Source organism: Augochlora pura, chromosome 3, assembly GCF_028453695.1.
Source record: "Augochlora pura isolate Apur16 chromosome 3, APUR_v2.2.1, whole genome shotgun sequence".
NCBI classification, from domain to species: Eukaryota; Metazoa; Arthropoda; class Insecta; order Hymenoptera; family Halictidae; genus Augochlora; species Augochlora pura.
Genome location: NC_135774.1, coordinates 11,257,809 through 11,281,229, shown reverse-complemented (window position 1 = coordinate 11,281,229; position 23,421 = coordinate 11,257,809). Strand labels below are relative to the sequence as shown.

The window sequence follows — 23,421 nt, the reverse complement described above, 5'->3', positions numbered from 1 at the left end:
ATGTTTTGCTTCGTGTAAACGACGATACTATATTGTTGTTACAGATTTCCTAAAATAATGTCCTGCGACAGAGTTTGCATCTTTTCAACTATTTTAAATTAACAAATATGAAACCAACAACTGCTTCGAAACTTGACGAAATTAAAGCGATTTATTTAATCGAATTAAGATTAGAAGGTTACGTTCCCGCTAATTATATACATTTTATCGTAATAAATTTAGGATGATGTAACAGATCAGCCTAAACAATTTTATTGTGAGTAAAAATTCAAAGAGTCGAAGCCTTAAAAAAATTACCTGTCACATGATCGTGGAGCAAACTGCGAGACGATAGCAAAAGTTCGTAAGCCGTTCGATCTTTGTAAAAAATGTTTATTCATAATGTACAATTAAAAAAGAAAACAAGGACAGTTGAATGTATATCTACGTTACGACTTAAACGGCTAAAAACGCTCCGCAAAACCTCCGTCTTGTTTCTCGAGTGGTATAAAAAACTATGAGAAGTTACGCCAATGGGCCGACACTCGACTAGATGAAATTTTAATCATATACAGTTTGTTCCGGGAAAAATCAGAGCTTTCTGGTGGTGGAAACAATACGAGCTATCTAAGGCACGCGTGCGACTTCTATAAAAAAATAAATTTCTCCTTCCACTAATCACCGTTTCTCCTGTCACGCTGTTCATATAATCCACTCAAAAATTCTCTCTCTCTCTCTCTCTCTCTCTCTCTCTCTCTCTCTCTCTCAAGTTTCACAAAAACTGCATCCGCGCGTCCTCGTCCGAAAAAGAGTTTCATTATCTGAAGATACCGAGGACGTCCGCGTCGCGACTAACAAAGTATTATGCACAACTATGTGGTCTACAAGCTAACCTAATCGAAACGCAGCAGGACGTCGACTCCGCCAACTCCGATTAGAACACTTCCCGTTCGTACATTCTCGTAATCGGACTAAACACCGACCGTCGACACCAATTGTCTTTTCGCCTAACGAACACCACCGACATCATCGCCACTTTCAAACAGCCAGATCACATTAATCGCTACGCTATCCCTACGCTGCCACGCGTCTCACAGAAATCTAATCTCTAATTATCACTTTTATCCCCGCCTCTCGTCGTCGAATATCTAGGTCGTCGGTTCAGGAACTAGCTAAAGAAAGTCACGATTCTAGGCCTACGAACATGGTCAAGGAGGTTTCTCGTCTTCGTTGCTCCGGTGTCCTGCGATCCTACCGACTAAACTGCGGATATTCCAGCAAAGGTCCCGGGTACCGAGCGCCTGCGATATAAAGTCCTTTCTCGTCGCTCAGCTGGCCGGAAGAATTCCCTAACAAGCAGCCGAAAGAGCGCGAGCCGAAACACACATAAAGCATCAGTGTCACGGGAAAAAATATGGGGGATACTGTATCTAAAACTCTCATTGCACTTTCAATTCCTACGTCTACGGCGATTCTGATCAACACTCTTTCGATTGTCAGAGGATCGATCTCCTCTCTTGTGATCCCCGTGGATCCTGGAATCCGCAGTCGGACAGGCGTCGACCGTCGATCGTAGCTGCCGAGTCGTCGCGTATGCAAGGTTCCTAAGAACGTGGTGCACGGCCTGACAACGCCGATTCACCTGTCTGTCGCCTACCGTTCAAAACTAAAACGCTTACAAATAATTAGAATAATATAGAGGGCTCGAGCAGCAGGATACAGAGTCGCTGCGTATAGAAAGGAAAAGAGGAGTCGATTCGGGGGCCCGGAAAGAGACCTCGCATTGATGACAAAAGCGAAACGCGGAGTGTCCGTGATCTCCCGTGAAATATTTCCGGGTCCCCCCCGAGCACCGATCCTCGCAAGTACATCTTAGAAAGCTACGTGAAAGAAACAAAGAAGAAATAAAACGAACTCCTCGCGGTTGAGACACGGTCGCTACGCCGTCGGACCCGATCTCCGAACCGTCGGCGCCGCTAACGGAATCCCGGGAAGCTCCAGCCCAACAGAGATCGAATTCTGGACGAGATCGTGGATCGCCGGGCGGTTCCTCAGTGCTGCTGCACCAGGGTCGGTCCGTTGCCTGGGTTCCTCCACGGATCCGGTATGTCGAAGTGGGCCGGCACGGTCAGCAGAGCGTCGTCCGCTGTCCGATCCGCGCTGCAGTTCTTCGGCTTCACTCGGGTCGTGTTCACGCACTCGATCGGCAGCTTGTAGAACTCCAGCTTGTAGTTGTAGCCCTGGCTGGTCGCTCGGATGATCGTGTGCAGTGGGACATCCATGTACGGTAGCTCTTCGGGCTTCTTGTCCATGAAGAAGCCGATGATGCAGCGCAGAACAGCCTGGTGGGACACCACCAGGATGTTGTCCGATCTCTGCAGCTCCGCGATCACCGGGTCTACGCGTTGCATCGCGTCCACGTAGCTCTCGCCCCATGGGTAACGGTAGCGCAGCTTGTCCTGGTCGCGCCAGGCGAATTCCTGAAATTAACGCGTTCTTTATTATATTTATTAAGAAACACAAATTTTATTTATATAGTTTGACTGTGACTATCGTCTATATCTTATCGACTATATGTGACTATCGATACTTAAGCGGAGATCGAGAACAGCGAAGCCTTATGCGCGTAAACTGTGTATAGTGAAACGAATGAGCATCATGTGGAAAGGTATATCTTTAATATATTCGTAATGAGTTTTATTGTTATTTTGGACCTTCAACTAATGTTTCTGCGAAAGTGGGAGCGAAATTAAGTTGGAGTCAGACGACACGACGCGGCGAATTCAAACTTTAAAAATACGCGACTTGCGAAGTAGCTCGCGTTTTAGCAGCTAGATTTTGCGGAAATCTCTTGTATATAGCTTAAACTAAGTACCGTTATGCTGCAGTTAATTATACGGTGTCAGAAATTGGCACTTCGCACCAAAATTTACCATGACGGTCTTTTTGGCCGGTTTCGCATTTTTTATTTTGAGATTGTTGTACATAAATAATTGTCATTTGTCCTAGGGAATAGACTAGACCAGTGCAGCAGAATACTATTGAGTAATTCGTCATGGTCGGTTATTTAAATATTTTGATTTCTAAAATTACTAGAAAAAAACAATCGACTAGTAAGAACAAGCAACGCGAAAAACTGTCACCTTTCCCCATTTGCTTCTGGGCAAATAATGTTTTATTGTCCCGTTTAAATCATCATTTTGTCGTAAGACCGGCTTATCTTTCTCGGTTTACTCGAGAGACAACGAAGAAAAAGGTGACATAAATCAAAAAAGCCTCTTATACTTGACTGACAACTATGATTGACTTTATGCTTGAGAGATAAGGCGTGGAACGTTATCCATTGGCTGGTGACATTTATTAATTCCGAATCGACAGCTTTATGATTTCGTGGGACGATTTTATCTGTCGGTAAATTTAGGACAATCGGGAATGCGAGACGGGGACTGAGAACGATGCAGATAAGCCTGATCCTGGGAAATGAGCCTCGCTATCTGAACCAGTTCCAAACCGTCAATTTTCACGATACTCGTCATCCTCGATACGCTCAATTTGTTTTACGCGATCGTTCGCTCAGATACGTGTAATCCAGAAAGCCATGCCCATCGATTAGGTAGCAGTTGTGAATCATCAACGTTAACAATTTACGCTGCGAATTGCTTTCTCAATTTAGAATCTCGAGGACCTTTTACTTAATAGCAATTGCGATTCAGTGTTGCGGTAATAAACGAAGCGACGAGGAATACTGCCAGCCTGGTGCAAAGATCAAGACCCACTGATTAGGGCGGTCCGCAATAGTTCTGAAGCATCGGCTTCAGCAATTCATGCGGCGGTTTCGTCTTTCTCGATCAATTTAGAACTCGGAGGAGCAATTTACTTTGGAGAAACAATTTGCCAGCCGGCATTATGCGAATAAACGAGGTGATTAGAATGCTGTATCACTCCTGCATCATTAATTACAGTTTATGCAGCCATTTCATCTGCCTCAATTTATTAAGAGCTTTTTCAGATCCATTTACTTGACAATTACTGGTCCGTGTATGCGCTTTTTGCCAAAACTGAACCAGTAAAATACAGTGCAGCGAAGACAGATAAATTTAATGACACAGTTGCGTCGTTTCCAGCTTTCTAAAATTGTCGAAGGTGGAGATGTATTTTTACATAACTGCTGTTTCTTAGAATAGATCCAGGAAACATTTATTTCGCATGAAAATTCGCAGTCGGACAATTAGGATTTGGTATTATGCAAACGAGCAACGTAACGGAGGATTTAGCAAGTCACTTCCAGAGAGCGAGGTTTTAAATTACATTGCTGTAGCAGCTTTAAATCGTCAAGCGAATATGATCAAGTACCTGCGGATGCTGCTCCTGCATTTCTTCATAGGAGAGGCCCTCGCACACGCCGGCATGAAGTTCGTTGAGCGCGGCGACGTGCTCCTGCGGCGCCTCGACGCCTCTAGCAGTGGCGATGGTCCTTCGAAGACGGCTAGTGAGGACCCTTAGATCGGGGATCCGCATAGCGTTGAACTTGGTAGCCAACGCCTGGGCGTATCTCTCGCCGCGTGCGCTCAGCACCGCGTCGCCGCCGACTTTGCCAAGGACGTTGTACTCGCTTTCTCCGTGCTACAAACGAAACAGAAATTCAGTCGTCTTGATCCGCTGCAAAATCCGCGACGCAGTTTACTAATCGACCGAATTACGGTGCCGGCGTATCAGCAATCGTTGGATAAGATACTCTAAACCGTCGAGTGTCACTCCAGGTGACTTCACATCAATTTTTGTCGGAATCGCGATTACATCGTACGATCGGTTGAGTCGAAAGCGTCGCGATGTCTTCCTTTTATCGAAATCGTTTCTATTTTCATTTTTATTATCGGATCGGCACAGTTGGAAGAGAGATATTTAATTCTTGCTCGAGTGCTTGGGTATCGTAGCTTTGTATGGTTACGAATAAAAGGACAGTCTGCGATGGTAGGCGTTAATCTGACGCAAAAAAAGCTACAGTCAGAGTGAACTTCGTGGGAGGAAAATTGTGAAGGAAAATTCTCAAGGAAAATTCGCTGAAGGACGATCATCTAAAGAGATCCAAGCGTGACAGTTCATAGGCTAATCGGCTAATCAAACAAGCCTGTAATTCAACGGAGAAAACTGTTCGTTCGAGGAAAACTGGCGATCGTCTGGAAAGTCCCCGACATAATGGATCTCAAGCTAATTAAATACAGTATCAACACGGCGCAGAAGAGTAGTGTCACAAATAAATTTGTTCAAGGAAAACCGACGATCGTCTAAAAAGGCCCCATCATAATGGCTCGCAGCCTGGTCTGTTTGCGCAGCCTACTTGGCTGCCAACCAAACTAAAAAGAAACTACACTTCGAACGAACTTTGTTCGACGAAAACTGACGAGGGACTGCACGAAATCTTGTCTCTAATCCCGGAGCAATTAAAGCAAGACTAATTACAACAAAATAACTATGTCTACATACCCGAGAGAAGTATAGAGTGTGAGGCTTGAGCGTGACACTGCCCAAGTATCCAAGAATAGCAGTCTCCACATGGCCGGACACCTTGTAGGTCTCGATGTCCATGGTAGCGGTGTTGATCCGTATTCTGGGGTAGTTCTTCTCGTCCATCGGCTCGTAGGAGCGGACATAGTGCGCGACTTTCATTGTAAGATCCTCCTCGGCCATCGCAGGATCCATGCCGGCGTAGTCGGTGCTGTGCCGCAGGATCTCCTTGTAATTTTGCTGGAGCACGTCCGGGTCGTCGCATACGCACTCGATGAAAAGCACGCGATACCCGAGCTGCCCGGAAAAATAGTCGAAGACCTCGGCGCGCTGCGCTCGTGTCACCAGCGTGGCGTCCAGAATCTTCAAACAAGAAATTTCTTAGAACCGAATCGCTACTTCTCCAAACGACGCACAGCGTCGTGCTTCTATTATTTCCGGAGCAGACGGGGATTACGGAAGGGCAGAGTTTATTTCTCGGTTGGAATTATTAGATAGCTGGTCAGATGGACAGATGGGTTCAAACAGGTTGCGTTCAGGTGCGTTCGAAGCGTTCAAATGTGTTCATAAGTGTTCAAATGTATTAAAATGTATTTAAATGTACTTAGATGTATTGAAATGTATTAGAATTTATTTAAATGTATTAAAATGTATCTAAATGTATTAAAATGTATTGAAATGTATTCCAATTTATTGAAATGTATTCCAATTTATTTAAATGCTTACATATCAGTTTAAACGTCTGCAAACGTTCGCAAGAAAAGGACTGAAAATGCATTTCAACATTGGTAAACACCTGCAAGCGTGTGGAAACGCTTTCAAATGCATGAAAACGCTTTCATGTATGTAGAAACGCGTTGAAAGTGCTCAAAACAAAGCACTTTTAAATGCCTGAAATTGTCTTAAAACGCTTGCAAACGCGTCCAAACGTCTGTAAACGCTTGCAAACGCCTTAACACGCCTCCAAATGCTTTCAAATCTTTGCAAACGTCTGAGAACAAATTAAAAGGCCTAAAAACTCGACCAAACAACTTCGAACGCTCGGGAACGTCTGTAAATTTCATCGAACGCGTTCAAACGTCTGCAAACGCGAGATAACGGGACGTAGGTGTTCGCGGTTTCCAAGTGCACCATGGAAAATAATCGGACGGCGAAACCCGCGAGACGCTGTTTTACGATTGTAGGAGAAAGGCGGATTGTGAAAGACCGGCTTGACCAGCCTTCGAGTGTCTCCGCCCCCGATCATTTTCGCGCGCGCGTCCGCGTGCAAACGAAACAAGAAATATCCGCTCGTGCTACTAGATTCTAGACGATCGAGATTCTTAGATCGATCACAGATCGGCCGTGGGGTCTCTGTCTTTCCGTTCATCTCCAGACCGATTTCCGGTACGGTTTCACGCGCTCGCTGCGCGTTCGACGCGCGTCTAGTTGGCTGGTGATGCTTACAGCTATGGAATTCCCGGCCGCGAGCCATGAGCCGCAGTCTTTCATCGCGTCTCCCTGGGCCAGGGCCCTCAAAGCTGCGTTCGCTGTGTGATCCGGCCGAAACAGCTCGTGAGACACTGCCTCGCCGTACGGCTCCACCCTTTTCCTTCGGTACTCGCTCACTCTCATCACTACAATTAAAAAAATTTCCGTTTAATCACAGTATTTCTTACTCTTAAATTCACAGTCGGATATTAACCCTTTGCACTCGAGTGGCGCCTCTGAGGCGCCAATGAAAGTTGTTACATCGTTTGCAAAATAGTTTTGAGGTTATTAAAGACACTTCCATTTTTTAAGTCATATAAAATGAAAATACAGCTGATCGAAGTAACCATTTTGGATCTAGGCTTAAAATGGCGTCGAGTGCGAAGGGTTAACATTTATTTTGTCCGTGGATTAACTACCGGACACTAAACGCGCCATAGATTGCCTCGCGACAGCAACAAAATTGCATTCGTCCTAAGATTATACAATTTTTATTGCAACATACACTTTAAACGAGAGATTTGATAGACAATTCTTTAAAGAAGTATTGTGATAATTTCAATAGTTAAGGAAGAAATTCATTTTAATCTGTTCGATATTTCTCGCGTTAACGCGGAGTCTTATTTTATGCTGTGACTCTGCGTTCAAGCCTTTTCCTCGCTCGACCTCAATTTGATGAATAGTGACTGTGATGCTGGTTTCATATCGTTGATCTGCAATACTCGCGTACGCTTTGAAGTGATCGATTATGACGATCGTATAAAATAAAAATCGTCCGCGTGAATCGCGGGAGAGACGTGTAAGGTACAAGATAGAAGAGGATTGTTTCAATATCTGTACTAATCGATGTCGCAACTAATTCATCTTCTTACAAAACAATAACATCCTCGATGAACAGATATCACAGTATCTAGGTATGTCGACAATTTGAGCGCAAGTTAATAAACAAGATATCCAACGATCAACTGCATAACACTTCTACAGAGATTGCGTATTGATCGATCGCACCCTCATTTCGCGATAACATTTCCGAATAAAATGGTTCTTTTTTTAAAAATTGATCCTCTCGAGATATCCTCGATATTAATTGATCTCGAATGACATCATTGTTTATAATCGTTCCTCGGTAATCGAAAGTGCCCGCTTCCTTTAGCACCGCGCGCTACCGGTCGCCCACGCAGAGACAAGAATAATTAACAAACCACGGTTAAGTGGCGTCTTCGCAGTGACTCCTACACGAAGGCAGGCCTACTTAGCACCCCGTTATTATCTTTAGTCGTTTGTCCTAAGAAAAGACTCGCGTCGAAGGTGCGAAGATTGCTTCGGAAGTTTATTTAAAGCAACCCGAGGAAGAGTCGCGTCACTTTTTTTCTAGAACGCCCCTGTCGCGTCTTGGAAAAATCGAAAATGCGCCTAACCGCTGGCGCGTTCACGGAACGAAGGTGGCTACAACAATTGACTATAATTCGGGACCGGTCGGGGCGCAAACATTCGTTCTATCTTTAGATCAAATTAATTTAAAAGACCGCTACACGCAACTCTCTGTGTCGCAATTCCGATACGGAGCGATCGGTAAACAAGATTTATCAAGCGTTTCTTCCGCGACGACGGTCTGCCCGCAAGGTTCTCGGACAGGAAAGCACGGTGTCTCCGAGGAAAACCACTCCAGCTCGGACAAGATAAGTTTCCCTATCATCCGGCTGTATAAGTGTTTACCCGGCGAACCAGCCGAGTAAAAAAGTAACGAATGCGTTCAAGGTGGATCGCGAGTCGCGAGAGGCTAGGTAACGCGGTCTCCTTGTAAAAATGGCTTTTTATAGTTTCATAGCCGCGGCGTCGAAAGAATGTTCAAGAAAAATCGTTGGAATCGATGAACGTTGACCACTCAGGCGATCAAATAATTTGCGATTAAGTCACGACCGCAAGAAATGGAACATTGCTAATTGAAGGACGAGTGGAAAAATCGATCGGTTCCGCCGTCGATTGCCGATGATTGGACCGCGGATTGCATTACACGATGTGCAGAACTAATAGGTTCCTATAGACTTCATTAATTAGCCAACCCTCTCCGATGCGAGCAGCATCGAACCGCCAATTCAACTGCATTAATAGACTTCTCCTTCCGTACTCCGGTTTTAAATACAATCTTGTTCAATTTCTGTCGTGTACTTGTTGCACATTTGTATATTTACGTATACATTTGCAACTATTACATTATTTATAAGTAGTAAAGGGTGTACTCCTCTGTGCGAATAAATTTAAATTTAATTATAATTCGATTGCTATCGATTGTGACACATCGACAGTACAAAAGAACCTGTAGTCATCGAATTCTTAATACTTTGATGCACGGCGGGTCCTCCGACATTCTTTATTATCGAAATGCTTTGCTCACCAGCTCGGCCTGAAGCGACCTAAATACAACACTAATAATTAAACTGCGGATCTTTGACCAATGGAAAATCGTCTACATATATTGACAATTTTACAATTACGTTCATGCTCTATTAGTAGAAACCATCGTCGCGAGCCAAATTCGTCAAAGTACTGCAAGGGGTTAATTTTGTTCGAACGAATTTTTGCAGGCTTCTTTTATTCGCGTGTAACAAGCTAGTCGTTTCAATGTCTGAAAAAGGGTCAAGTAATTTCATCCAATTTTATTTTCGTGACGTCACTCGTTCTCGCAGGACTACGAATACAAAAAGCATTAACGAACGTTGGCTTTATCGGTTCGTCCGGCGATCGCCGGGGAAAATTGCGATCTCGCGTGGAGATAGCATCGTGGCTTTTGCTCACCTTTAGTGGAGTCGCCGTTCCAGTTGAGCCTGCGCGAGAGACATTGCGCCACCTGGCTTTTTCCACGACCTGGCAGGCCGCACATCGCGACCACCACCCCCGCGAATTTCCGCGGCGACTTCGTTTTCCCCGGCGTTCTCATGGCGATCTTGTCCTTTCCGGGCTCTGGAACGAAAACAAGGAAAAACGTGAGAAAACACGGCTTGGTTAGATAAGAGGCGGCGGGGCGACGCTGTCGACAAGTCGGTATCAGCACCGGTCATCCTTGTTCAGCACCCGGGAAAAGCGGACCGGCCGCGAACAACGAGGAGGCCCGGATAAAGTCCTCGTAAATATTCATCGGCTAGAAAGCGTTCGAAGAACGCGTTTCCTCACGCGATCATGGCTCCGCCCGATCGCTCCGTCGCCGGCCGAATTGATGGCTGTATCGCAAGCTCGCGGGGTCTGGCAACCGGCCGAGTCAGCTATACGGAACGATCATAAAGCAGAAACGTGAATCCGCGCAATTCGACACTCCGCTAACGAGCCTCTCGCGTTGCAAAATGTACGCGTACGCGGAAAAACTGGCGACTCATGCGTCGGTAAGACGAGTTTCGCATGGTCGATTGTTCCCCGCCTGTTGTTTCCTTTGTCCGCCTTGCAACGGCTGAAATTCCCGGGAACCGTCCCCGAACGCGCGCCACCGACGTAATTGGGCTCGCGTTTTCCGAACGAATCCTACGGTAATTGATGTTTATTGACCGTGCCGTTTATGTAACGGCGCGCGCGCGGCAATCTCAGGCGAAACGCGGCATTAGGCGGATTTGATTAATCGTTATTTCGTTCCAAGGAAGTCGAGTGCCATTTGCCGCGGTCGGAGGCGTTCGTGATCTTTATTAGCGCAACGTCAGCGGGATATTTTCAAGAGCGAGCTATAGCAACTGCTTGCTAAAATAAAGCAACAAGATACAGACTGCCGCGATCGGCAGGGACAGGGAATTGTCAGGGAAGAAGTTTCCCATCCCGTTCTCTCGCCGGCACGTGTTGGCTCGGATTTCGATCGGTCCCCGTCCAATAATCTGTATCGCCGATAAATAAATGCTGGCGTTAACAAAATATGTGCAAGCGGCCAATTGAAAATTTCCGCGAGCAAGCGGCAATTTCGTAGGCAGAACAGCTGGGTTAGGGCAAAGAAAGAAACGACGTATATATTGCTTCACCTAGTGGAAAAACCCAGATAATAGGCAGAGGTTTTCTGCTCAGAAAATATTCTAACGCCATGCTTCGCTCGTTAGAATGCCGATCGGATCGATCTCCTTCTTTGAACGTGATCGTGAGCTGGAAGTGCTGTGTCTCGCTCGAATTGGAACAACGGACGGATCAGAATCGTGTCACACCGTTTGTCCGATCGAAGAACGAACGCTCGCAGTTCTCCTTACCGATCACACACATCTTTCCAACAAAACGTGCCGCGACCCTCGCACAAACAATGAGCCTCGTCGAATCGATAATCTCTTGTACAAGTTCGAACGCTGCCACCAAGCGAGAACTGCTCTTCACATGCTAATTGGTAAGTTCTACCCGCGAACTTCTAACCAATACTGACGGAAGACCCGCCGCGAACCGCACACACGGTTCGTGGACTTTATATTTAGCGAGCGGATTCGGCCAAAAACCTCCCCTCGACGCCGCGCACCGCCACCCCTGTTTCCCGACGCAAACGATGCGAAAACACACTTCCGTGCGCGCGCGCGCGCGCTTCTTCGCTGAACCCTCTCTGACGCTCTTTGTTGCGAACATTCTGGCGCATTGTCCACGAATCGTTGCGCCGATGAATGAAATGGCTTCCCCCCTATCGAGTTTCATTGACCGCGGGCACTTCGCTCTGTGGCCGAAACGTTTCGGACGACGAATCTGCAAGGGAAATGCTGAGGAAACATTTGCTGTGCCATGTATACGTGAACTACGGTAATTTCTGTGCACAACTATTGATTTTTCATGTCAGAGATTGGAAGTTGTGTAATCGAAATCGTTTAGAGCTTCCTGGATTGTTGTATTTTTTGTGGAGGATGAAGTAATAATGCTTTGGTTTGTTTTCGGGCACAATGAACTTTATGTTTGTCGAGTAAGATATATTAGATTTTTATATTCGAAAATAAATAAAAGAAGGAAATGATGTAATATGTATTACTTGTTAAGTACATTTAATTTATTTAGGAAGAAGCCAAAGATAGAGAAATTAATCAGTTCACTGTAATTGGCTCCATTAGTCATACTAAACACTGAATCGTAGATTTAATCCTCCGTGTTAACATATTCGCATAATTTATTTTAATTAAATTAATTTATTCTATAGTATAATATTCTAAAGCTGACGTAATGGATATCAGTAAAATAATAAAATAAAAATAGATAAAATATATATTAATAGGACAAAGCGGTACTGTAGTAGAGATATAAACGTAGTGTCTTCGCATTACGAAATCAGTATTTTTAAGTTAAGTAAAAATTGATTTTACAACGAGAAATTTTAAAGAAATTCGTGAATTCTTATATTCACTTTCGAAATTAAAATTTAACACTTGATAACAATTACGACATTGCCATAATAGTTCTGTATAACTTCTGTATCATTTTTGCATAATGTACAATTTTATTACACCAGTTTATCAGCGAAATAAAATAAGATGAAATATAATCGTGGTTTCTAATATTTTTGGTATACTAAAAGGTTCGTATGTGTAAATGAGCAGATAAAGAAACACTAAACACTGAATCACGTATTTAATATTCCGTGTATGGTATTCAAAGAACCCAACAACATCCAGAGGCTCGTACGACTGACTTAAAAGAACTCGTTCTCCACTCCCCTAATCTCGCATTAAGATGCGACGCATCAAGAACGTTAATTAAAGAATCGGTCGGTGAATATGAATGAGCTAGAAATTACGACCAGATATGGTCACGAATAATAACAAGTTTTTAATATCTGGCATTGAATACTCGGCTTTTTCCTTGTTTCAAAATATTCACGCGTTTATCCTCGAAAAAATGAGAAAAGAACGACGAATCTCGTAAGTCAATGCAACGATTCCCCAGTTGAGACGGAAATAACATCGTCGGGGAAAAGTGGAAATGAGAAAAACCAGCAGGGTGGCATAGTCCAAAAGACGTTATCACGTTCTATTTTCCTCGAAACCGGTCTCAGATAAAAGGTCGCTCCACTCGGACGGATCTTGACGACGCACAGTAGACGTTACAATTTTTCTACGAACTAACAAATCCATTGTCCAGTAAAATATTTTTGGATCTTTTAGCAAGCATGTAATTTTTATTTACAAATCTACAACGTCTGGAATTACTTTACTAAATCATGAGAATTTTTCAATGAAATAAACTTAAGCGAATTAAGCATATAATAAGGCATTTATTTAAAAAAAGAACTCTACGAATAAACGCAGATATAAGCGTGTACACTGCGGGTCAAGTTTTTGTAAACTTATAGATAACAATATAGAACGAGTGTCGTGTTTTTTAATTAAATTTCTTAATGCTGGGCACGTTGATATCGACTACTGTTGCGTTACAGAATAAAATTATATATGTTGGATGAATATTATCTAATAAATAAATGAACCAAAGCCATTTATATTTTTTGTATACTAGATAACTTTGCTTAATTAATTAAAGCTTGAATTCCCAATTAAAACCCTTAACTTCAGAATGTCATTACTAGAGATTTTACATTACGAGATTCTTCTGCAAAATTTTTATGCGAAAATTGTCCTCATGTTCTTCCATCTTCCTTCTTTTTATAATCGTTTCAATGGATTAAAAATAATATACTAACATTGTTCAATTGCTTCAATCTTCCTGCCACTTTAAATTGCAACTACTCAATTTTAATTCTTTAATTTAAAAAAATCGAACCATCAAGTACCCCCGAATTTCTACAAAATCTCTCCGCCCACGATTTCGTCATTCTGTTCGATATCTGTTCCCGGTATCGTCGTTTTACCCGTCTATCGTTCGCTATCGTTACATGCCCCGATCCGCAAGGTCTGTCGACAGAATTAATTACGAATTAGACCCCTTGATGTCAGAGATCAAATGGCCAGGGTCGATTTCAGCTCGATCGCCTCAGTCTTTGATTGTGTTTCGCAAAACGTAACACAAAAAAAACAACTCTCGCCGGAAACGAATATTCAATGACAATGACGCGAACGGTTCGGTGTCTAGTCGCGTTAGACGTCGATTCTATCGATCGTTAGACGATCGATCGATCGATCATGAGGGAACAATGTTAATCCGATCGTCGAGCAAGCCTATTGCGAGCTCTGTATTTCTGTACGCTATGTAGATCGAAAGTTTGGCATCGGAACGCGAGCCGATCGGAATGATACGCTTGTTAGGTCAACAAATTTAACCTACTTGAACATACTTTGTCCGTCGGCGGTTGCTCGATAGTGTTTTGCAACTGGCCGATTCATTGTCGAGGGTTTTAGTGCTCAAGAAATGGAAGCATGAATCAGCAATGAATGAACAATCTCTTCGAGAACGTGTTCTCCGTCGGATCTGTTATTTAAAGAAGAATTACTGAGCTCAATGTTTGATATAGTTCTTGGACTGAACGCTCTCTTTACGGATGAATTTTGCATGGAAGTCGGCTGGGAAACTGCTGCGAGAAGGTTCGCGGCGTTTGAAATTATAAATAGAAGGACGCGTGGCAATAATTTTCTGTCGAAGTTGTTATTTAGGGAAGAGTTATCGAGCCGATCGTTTGACGTAGTTCCTGAACCCTCGACTTCGTTCTGTTTACGGAGAAAGTATCGATTGAAGTCAGCTGACATTTTGTTGCCAGAGCGTTCCCGGAAAACGGTACGTATTGAGATTATAAACAGTCAACACGGGGCAATAATTTCTGTTGATTTCTTGTTATTTAGAACGATGTTGCGACATTGTGAGAACGTGATTCGTTGTACGCTCGACTTCGTTCTATTTACAAATAAAGTATTGATTTAAGACGAATGACAGTTCGCTGCCAGGAAATTCAGCGTTTCCGGAAAGCAGTAGGAGTCGAAATTATAAATAAACAAAATGGAGTGACAATTTCTGTCGAGATTGTTTGTCTGCTTGCAAAGTGATGACTGAAGTCAGCTGACAATTCGGAAGTTTCGAAACGTTTTTGCATTAACTATTAATGAACTCCGTTTAAATTGTTATATTTTGATTCTTTATCTTTATTGTACGTACTCCATCCTATTATTCACGGAACGCCGACTTGAATAGTACCATAACTTTAACAACGCACGACTAAAGCCGCGTATTAAGCTTAATTTATTATTGTCGTGTGTCGCGGCTATTAAAACTATAACCCGTTCCTATTGGCTGACAGAGTTTTCCAAAAAGTAAACAAGCTATACCGAGCACGTCGCGTCACCGCACACAATCTGTTTGTCTCGCATGTGTACCAAAAGCACGTTTCGTAGTGCCATAACATCTGCGACAGCCGGTTACGTCGCATTTCATCTAGAAGCGACGCGAACCGCTTCAGATTGTTGTTAAACCGGAATTGTTTATACGAATCCCGCAGCTCAGGGTTACTTAATCTCCGACGAGAATTGTTTATGCAAAAGTCAACTGCTGCGGAGTCGCGAACGCGATTTGTATTCCGTGGACTTTAGCATTCGACCGAGGACAGAAATTCCGCGGACACAATAAACAACCGTGTTCCGATTATAGTTCGCCGTTTAACAACGTATCCCGCAGGTGCCGGCGAACAAAATATCGCACGGCCGACAAGATAGAACGCTTGTTTCGCAGCATAGTTGGTACGTTGACCCACGATCGTGTGTCGTCAGCCGCGATTCATTATTCACGCACGGGAATCGCATCGACGGGCCGCCGCTTTCCAGCGTATGCGTGTGCCGAGAGCTCGCACGAGCGAATTGGTCACGTTGGTCGCGCGAGTTCACCACTCCGGGAAAAAAAAGAACGATTCCGAGACGCACAAGAGAAACAATAATATTATTGCACCAATTATCGGTCCGTGTCGTCTGCAAAAAAATACATCTGAGAATGACGGGCACGCCGGGTCACGTGGCCAGTCTGCGACATAATTGCGGCGACCGACGCGCGAGCACGAGAATCGATCGTTTGCGTTTCGACTGTTGGTGACGCGCCGCTCTTGCACCCTTCCGGCGAAAGGGTGAGAACAAGGTCGGCCCCGGGATGGTCGATAAACACCGTCGAGATATCGTCCGTGGCTTGCATCAGACGGAATCCCGGTTCCCACGCCCACGCACACCGCAAAGTGGAAATCCGTGTGCCCGTGTCCCGAATTTGCCGACCGATTTCGCGAGCTTTAAAGGGGTATTCTAGAGTGAATTTTTCAGAAATTTTATTCTTCCGTGTTCTCTTGAAAGATGTAGGTTTAAAAATACGTCTACAAAAATGACAATAATTTTTATCTAAAATGTTTCACGTCGAACAGTGGTTCCTTAAAATTCACATAATTTTAATTACTTTGTTCGGCATCGTAATTGCCTATATTTTAATATGGAATAAATTATTGTAGTTGAAATTGTTATAAATATCGCAGAATTTGTATATAGATCACACATAAAGCAATTAAATAATTGCATGACCGGTTTCCAAAACAAATGACGTTACTTTAAATTTCCGAATTGTATTACTTTATAGAACGGAAGTAACTGTTCTCAAATAGTTTCAAAACAAGTTGAATATTATCCTAAGATGCCACAGAGAGTACTTTTCTATATAACATGTACAAAAATAATTGTAAAAATGGCGCCCGATATCGCAAGAGTTTTCTGACCCAACACATGGCTGCAATTGCTAATAATATTCTGCGTTCCGAATCTTCGATGTTTTATCGCCGAACATATAAAAAATTTGTAGACGCACAAAAAGAAATATGTGAAACGCGAAACATGAAAAATTTAATCTTGTTTTCTCCAGCCTACTCTGTACCGCGCGATAAATTCTGCAAACGCAGCCACGAGCCATAACTTCTGCTCGAGTGTCGCGAGAGCGTGCCGGTTCGATAACGGCAACGATAACGGATCTAATTAGCGGCGATAACGCGGCGCCCAAAATTCTGCCGTATCTGCAGAAATGTTGAAACCGTTACACGGCCCCCGTCTATTTATGTAACGCGCGCGAACACGCGGTTTATCCGCGAGGAGAACGGTCTGAACTTTGCCAGTGTGTAACTGTCAACGGCGACGCGCTGATAAACGGCCTCGTAAGATATAAACGTAGCTCAGATAAAAATTCCGTAATTACACGGTACCATAATATTTAGTTACGAATGAAAATAGTCGCGACGGAAAGAATAAACTTTAACCCTTCCGACGTGCCGCCGCTATCAACCACGAAACGGCTGACTGGCACTACCGGTTACACGTCTCACCTTCGACCTCGCTCTGTGTTTTTTCAATCGACTTTTTATCGGAATCGAGTTCTTGCCGACTTTTTGCAGTTAGTCGCGTTCATTTTTTCTTTCTTTCGGCTACGTTTCGAGGAAATCTGAGAAAATAGATACGCGCGGTCCGCGAGACTTTGGATTGTTATGCGCTCGTATACGAATTGTTGCGTAAAGAACCGCGGCCATAGCCAAAACAGCTGTCTGCGAGAAACGGAAATCAAACGGATCGGCGTGCGCGTCGATACGTCAACATTCTATGAGTCGAGCTGATTAAACGAAAGCCGACGTGGCCGACAGTGTTTATCAACGAGAAAAATAATGCTATCGCGATACGTTATTTGCCCGGCACTTCTCGTCGGGCAATCCGATGCAAGAAGACTCTCCGACAGCCTACTAGAGATTACTACAATATCCCGATAATCCCCCTTTTCGGGTTATGCTCTGACATCGTGGAGAGCTCGAAGCTGGATAACGAAACGGTTCCAAGAATTTCAGGTGCGTGTTTTCGCGATAAAATTTCATAGATCCAGCGATAACGCTGCTATCGCATCGAATAACGCCTTCGGTCAGCGTATACGACAACAAGATGGATCGGCGCACGGTGTCTACTCGAGAAGATTATGAATTTACAGCTACGATAGGCTTAACTGTTCAGAGATTCTGTTAAATGAAACGATTGAATGCCGAACAGAAGCATTAATGAGATGATTGATAAAGAGTCGAACATCGGTGATAAAGTGATAATAAGTGATGATAAAGGGACTTGAATCTGCTAAGATTTCGATAATCACAATAATAATAATACTGTGCCGAAACTACGTAGTATAGAAATGATTATATTACCGAAATTATTATATAACCAAAATTATTACAGTACCGAAATTGTTGCAGTACCAAAATCGTTACAATACCGATATGTATAAATGCCGAAACTAAAATAAATACACGTGACGTGATAGATATTAATAAAATAATACATACTAAGCTATACCTTTCTAAGCCTCGTTAATTTTAACCGTAAAGATACTGATATAACACGCTACCCTAATATGTATAAAAATACCAATTTATTTTATCGGTTTTTCTTTTGGTCACATGTCAGATATTAATAACGTGATAAATTTCAAGTTTATAACCCTGGGTAATATTAATTATAACGATATTGATATAACGTCGTACTCTAATACGTATAAAAATACCAATAAACTTTAATGAAACAAGATTGTACACTTTATACATATCCTAAATTGTAATCTGTATTCTCTTTCAATTTCAAGCATAGTACCTAGTGTATAATCACATGCTTGTCATTATTCCGATTTCCGTATCACCGGAATCGTGGTACAGTAGTTGCGACGTCAGCTAACATAACGTCGATAGTAAAATAATACAGGTTCTGGTACTGTATTTAAAAATACCAGTACTTTTGTTTGACAGCATGACATCACCCCGGTATTTTCGTATCTCGGTTTTCTGCGAGGTTTTCGCGGATTCGACCGAAAAATACCGGTACCGCTTGTCCGGCCTAGCTATTTCGGGACTTAGGTATTATATAAACGGTTTAGGTATAGAACGATTCCGGCACATTACATTTCGGTGGAAGTACCTATCTTCGTATCGGATGGACAAGTTACGAGAGACAGAGTTACAGCGCTGTTCCGCCGCGATATTTATATGCGTGCCAGCAAGGACGGTATAAATAATTGGCGTGTGTGCTGAAAGCGATACACGTGCACCGACTATAGCCGAGTTTGCAATTCAGCGAGAGTGGCCCGCGCCGCGCCGCGCGAACAATCGTGATCGTCTTCTCCAGGCAAAATATGTGCGACATGTGGCGGGCCCCATGGATTTGATGCGACGCCATTCTAATTATAAAGTCTATGGGATATATCCTTGACGAAGCCGGGCTTTTGTTCGCCGCGGCGTTCAAGCTCCTTTCACATCTCACCGCGACCAAGAAACGGACGTGTAACGCGACGACGACAGCCGGTTATGCGTGCGTGTCGCGCTCTCTTGAATAATTTTGCGGCAATCGTCTGATTAGATTACAAACATAATCTCGCGATTTATGATACGCCCGGAGTCTTCCGTCTGACGCAACGCTAATTGCCGACGGGTGTTCGCGCGGACATGCGCGTCGAACACGAGGCTGTGGGAACCGTGGTAACTGGCAACATTCTTGCAACAATTCGCAACGAAAAATCGGAAAATTGTTGTTCGATTCGTAACTACTTGTTCGGCCATGTTAACGATGATTGTTCAAATGTAAACATTCGTTTTCGAAAGAATCGAGAGAGAGACGATTAAATGTAATTGATTACTGAACCGCGAATATTTTTGCACAGTCAACATTGTTGATGAATCAGACACACGATTTTGCATTCGATCGACCCACTTCTATTACAAATGCATGAAATAAAAAAGTAACAATGAGTCACGAATCGGGACGTACGAACCCGAGAACACCGAAATAGAAAATACAGAGTCACCTGATGGTGACAAACATCACAGAGTTGTTAAATTTTAATTGCTAATTTTATATTCAGCAAATGGATAACATTTGAACATCGCGCATAGTATAAAATTCGCGATCGAAAGAAGCAGATGTCTTTTATTTACAGAAAAAATTCTCAATAGATCATAGTCAACTAAAATACTCGATTAACCCTCCAAACATCTTCTAAACATTTTACAAACATTAGCGAAAAGAGACTAAATAGAAACAATTCTTAATTATAGATTTTCCAAATGTTGAATAGAAAAAATGAAAACTCGTCCGCGGTTAAAGGGTTAAAGTCTTCTTATAACTCATTTCAAACCGAATCTATTAAAGAATTCTATATAAATCTCTCTTCTGATCCTCGGATTTGTTATATTCTTTCATAACCGCCAAGCTTGATAATTAATCAGATGCTGATTTCGAAAGGCAGATTGCCGTGAATTCGAAGCAAAGGGGCTGTAAATTTCCGCAGATATAAATTATTATTGTTTACATACGAAGTATTATGCGCGAGATAATGGAATTAAGTAATCGTGTATTGCAGTATATCGAATCGATTACTCCGATCGCGCACGGGTTATGTAACAGTCGAGGTAAAGTGAATAACTTCGAGTGTGGCCTGCACGCATCGACTGCGAGATAATCGTGCACAGAAACTAATAGGGAAAAAGTTCGTTACTCAAGACGTTGCACAACGAATGTTTTCGCTGACAAGCGAATAATTTGACTACGATATAAGATCGGTCGAATAGAAATCATCGGACAATTTGGCATTTTTGTTTGAGAATTAAGGTAACCCAAAATATGCGAAACTCGAAAAGCTGGAGAGAAACGAATCTCGAGGGAGAGACGTGCAACGTGAGCACTTTCCACGGAAACCCAGGGATTTCCTTGAGCGACAGGTGCGCACACACTCGAATGCAACAACATGTGCAGCTTGGAAACTGGCACCGCCGACTTATCTACAATGTCGAGGCAATCAACGATTGTTTGCGATCGTTAATCACCTCTGGAAAAACGAGATCTGTTTTCGCGGAGACTGCCCGTCAAATTCGGAGCTCTGTTTACGTCTCGGTGAGCACCACGAAAAGCCGGCCGGCGGATCGCGGCAGCTCTAACACGGTATCTCGCGACTCTGCAGCTGGTTTCCCTGCGTCACGCGTCCTTCGCGATCGCGTGTCTCGCCGAGGCGTCTCGAGACCGCCGACGTTTTTCCACGATACCGTCGCTATCGGTGGTTAAACATCGCTTCCAAGGGAGGACAACAGGAAACGCCCCTCGACGAGCCGCGTTGCCATTGGTCGGACCGTTACGGCGATAAATAACGAGTCCGCGATATTATTTATCAGCGAGTTAAACATTTCACGAGGCTCCGATTGCCTCGGTCCGTTCATTCGAGCTTCGCCACCCCCTTCTCCTCGCCGAGTTATCCATCCGAGATAATGCCGCGAGCTTGTCTAGCGCAGCCGTTTCTTCATTCAAATTCTTTCGAGCGCACACTTGCGGACCGATACGAAACAACGCTGGCTGAATAGCCAGATCGAGCCAGCGGATACCCCCGCGACACGATTCTATTTACCACTAGGTGTATTTATAGCGACCAAATGTACCCGAAGAGATCGGCAGAGCGGCATTGCTGGCCCGTGTTTATCGGGATTGTTCATCCCGCTGATCGTCGCGTCGTGGAAACAATCGGCGGAATTTTACGAAGATGCTAAGATCGATTTAGAAGACAGATGTTCGAATGCTAACAAAAGAGGTACCAAAAATTACAGGTCTATATCTTTGGTCTTATTCGACAGAGGGGAGATCGTCGTACCAGATTGTACTTATTCTGTCGACGAAATAAATTTTCTGGACTTTCCCCGAGTTATCAAAGCTAAAATATCGTCAAAAATGGAACTACGCCAGAAAAAGCGCGATCTCTATCGACATAATGGTTATAGATTGAGATATCTGAAATATCGTAAAAGCGAAGGTTCTGCCCTTTGAAACGAGTCCAAAAATATCGTCCTACGATCTTTCTTACCCTAGTTAAAGGACTTTGAATTTCGTTCATCTAAAACCATAGAAATCTGATATTCAAGTGTGTTCACAGAACGTTTGTAAATCAAACTATCATAAAATGGTTCCAAAAAATCGTAGAACAACGAACCTGAGCTCATCAGAAAGGGGCGACATGCCGCTAAAAGTTCGATCTAGTTCAATTAGCCTAAAAAATTGATTACGCCCTTCAGAGATTTTTGAAACTGAACAAAGTCGCTGCTCGCAGTGGCCTGATTATATCGTGCGCTATCGTCAGCCGACAGAACGTAGACGATCCGGCGCTGATGCTTGTCGTATATACCATACAACCAGGTCAGTTGTCTTAGTTGTGCAAAGCTGTGCAAATGAAAAGGAACATTGTTTTCTATGAAACATTACCTTTGCGCTGCTCCTCAGCACTGGGAGTCATGGCGTCGCCTCGCAAAACGTTCTCCTTGTTTTCTGCCGACGTTGCCGTGGTGTCGTCGGTTCCTTCTTGGAGAAGGTTGGCCTGCAGGGCGAGTTTCCTAACGGCGATACAATAGCCGAGAATCGGAGCCGCCAGCAGGTCAATACAGGCAGCCACCCAGGGCATAACCGACGGTTGATCGGGTCGCAGGAAGATCCCTCGATCCTCTGGACGTTGCTCCAAGAAAATTCGTGTGGCCGCTGCGCGTGTGCACGCGGTTAACAATAACGGGGTAGGGGAATGAAATGTAAACAACAACAGCTGTCCCCTGAATCGGAATCCGGCGAGCTGGAGCCCTCTAATTAAACGAGACACGCACGGTGACGCTCGTGTTTAATCCTATCGCTATACCGCCACCAAGTTCCTCCGGGCCTTCGAATCTTCGGGCTAAAGTTCTTCCGAAAAATGGTCGCTGCTCGTGTGCCGTATTATCGACAACAGGTCCTCCCTCATTCCAATTTGCTTGATCCTCACTTCCGGAGCCAGTTTGCGGGCTTCTTTGTCTTCTGTTCTCAGTTCTGTCGGCCTCACGCCTATCCTCCTCGACTCCTCGCCCGTTTCCACCCTGCTTTCTATACCGTGGTCTGTTTGCCCCGGTGCGTAACACCTGCGACTACTCGACGATCGTTCGCAGCCAACTGAGCCTCTAATCGGACCTCGATCCTATACTACTCGCCAGCGTTTCTTGATACGGGTCGGTTCGGACCTGCGCACGCGCTGCCCACAGCTGCTCTTGCTGGTAGTTTACATAGTCGCGGTGCCTTCTTCACCGACACGTCTACGAGCCGGCGCTCCCTTTCCGTCTCCTCTCTCTGCCACCTTGGCTGCTTCTTTACACGGATCTTCCCTTGTCACACCTCCGGCCGCTTCTTTACCTGACCAGGTATGCACCGGAACGGGGATCTCGGCCCTCTTTCTCTGGTTCGGTAGGTCAGCTCTACGGTGAACCGGTTTCGAGAATCGACGAGACCTGGCCCAGACGCTTCTGCGGTCGATGCTGTTTGTGCGACGCGCTCTCTCTTTCTCTCTCTCTCTCTCTTTCGCTCTCTCTTTCTCTTCTACTATCTCTCTCGTTTTCTTTCTTCCTTTCTTTCTTTCTGCAACGCGATCGATGCCAGTTAGCTTGACGTACCTTGCACAGGTGAACACGCGTTACTCAGTCTGGAAATCGTAGGCAATACGTGCGAATTGCGAAAAGTTGTCTGCTCGTGCTTCGAGGAGGTTCCAGCGACTGATGGTTCCTCATCC

The 23,421-nt window shown here is 44.1% G+C and overlaps 1 protein-coding gene across 3 annotated transcripts; it reads right to left on the bottom strand.

Annotated features, from left to right (window-relative positions):
* Positions 1-356: 356 nt before the first annotated feature.
* LOC144468158 (6-phosphofructo-2-kinase/fructose-2,6-bisphosphatase) lies at positions 357-23,421 on the bottom strand. Of its 3 annotated transcripts, none has more exons than XM_078177405.1 (6): positions 22,104-23,421; positions 9,751-9,915; positions 6,931-7,100; positions 5,464-5,847; positions 4,333-4,602; positions 357-2,459 (listed from the first exon to the last, which is right to left on the bottom strand). In XM_078177405.1, exons 1-6 carry the CDS (start codon positions 22,297-22,299, stop codon positions 2,031-2,033), a joined length of 1,614 nt encoding a protein of 537 aa, XP_078033531.1. In that variant the 5' UTR covers positions 22,300-23,421; the 3' UTR covers positions 357-2,030. The 3 variants fall into 3 exon arrangements, with proteins under 3 accessions (XP_078033531.1, XP_078033534.1, XP_078033533.1); XM_078177408.1 differs by lacking the exon at positions 22,104-23,421 and adding an exon at positions 11,169-11,309; XM_078177407.1 differs by lacking the exon at positions 22,104-23,421 and adding an exon at positions 10,950-11,143.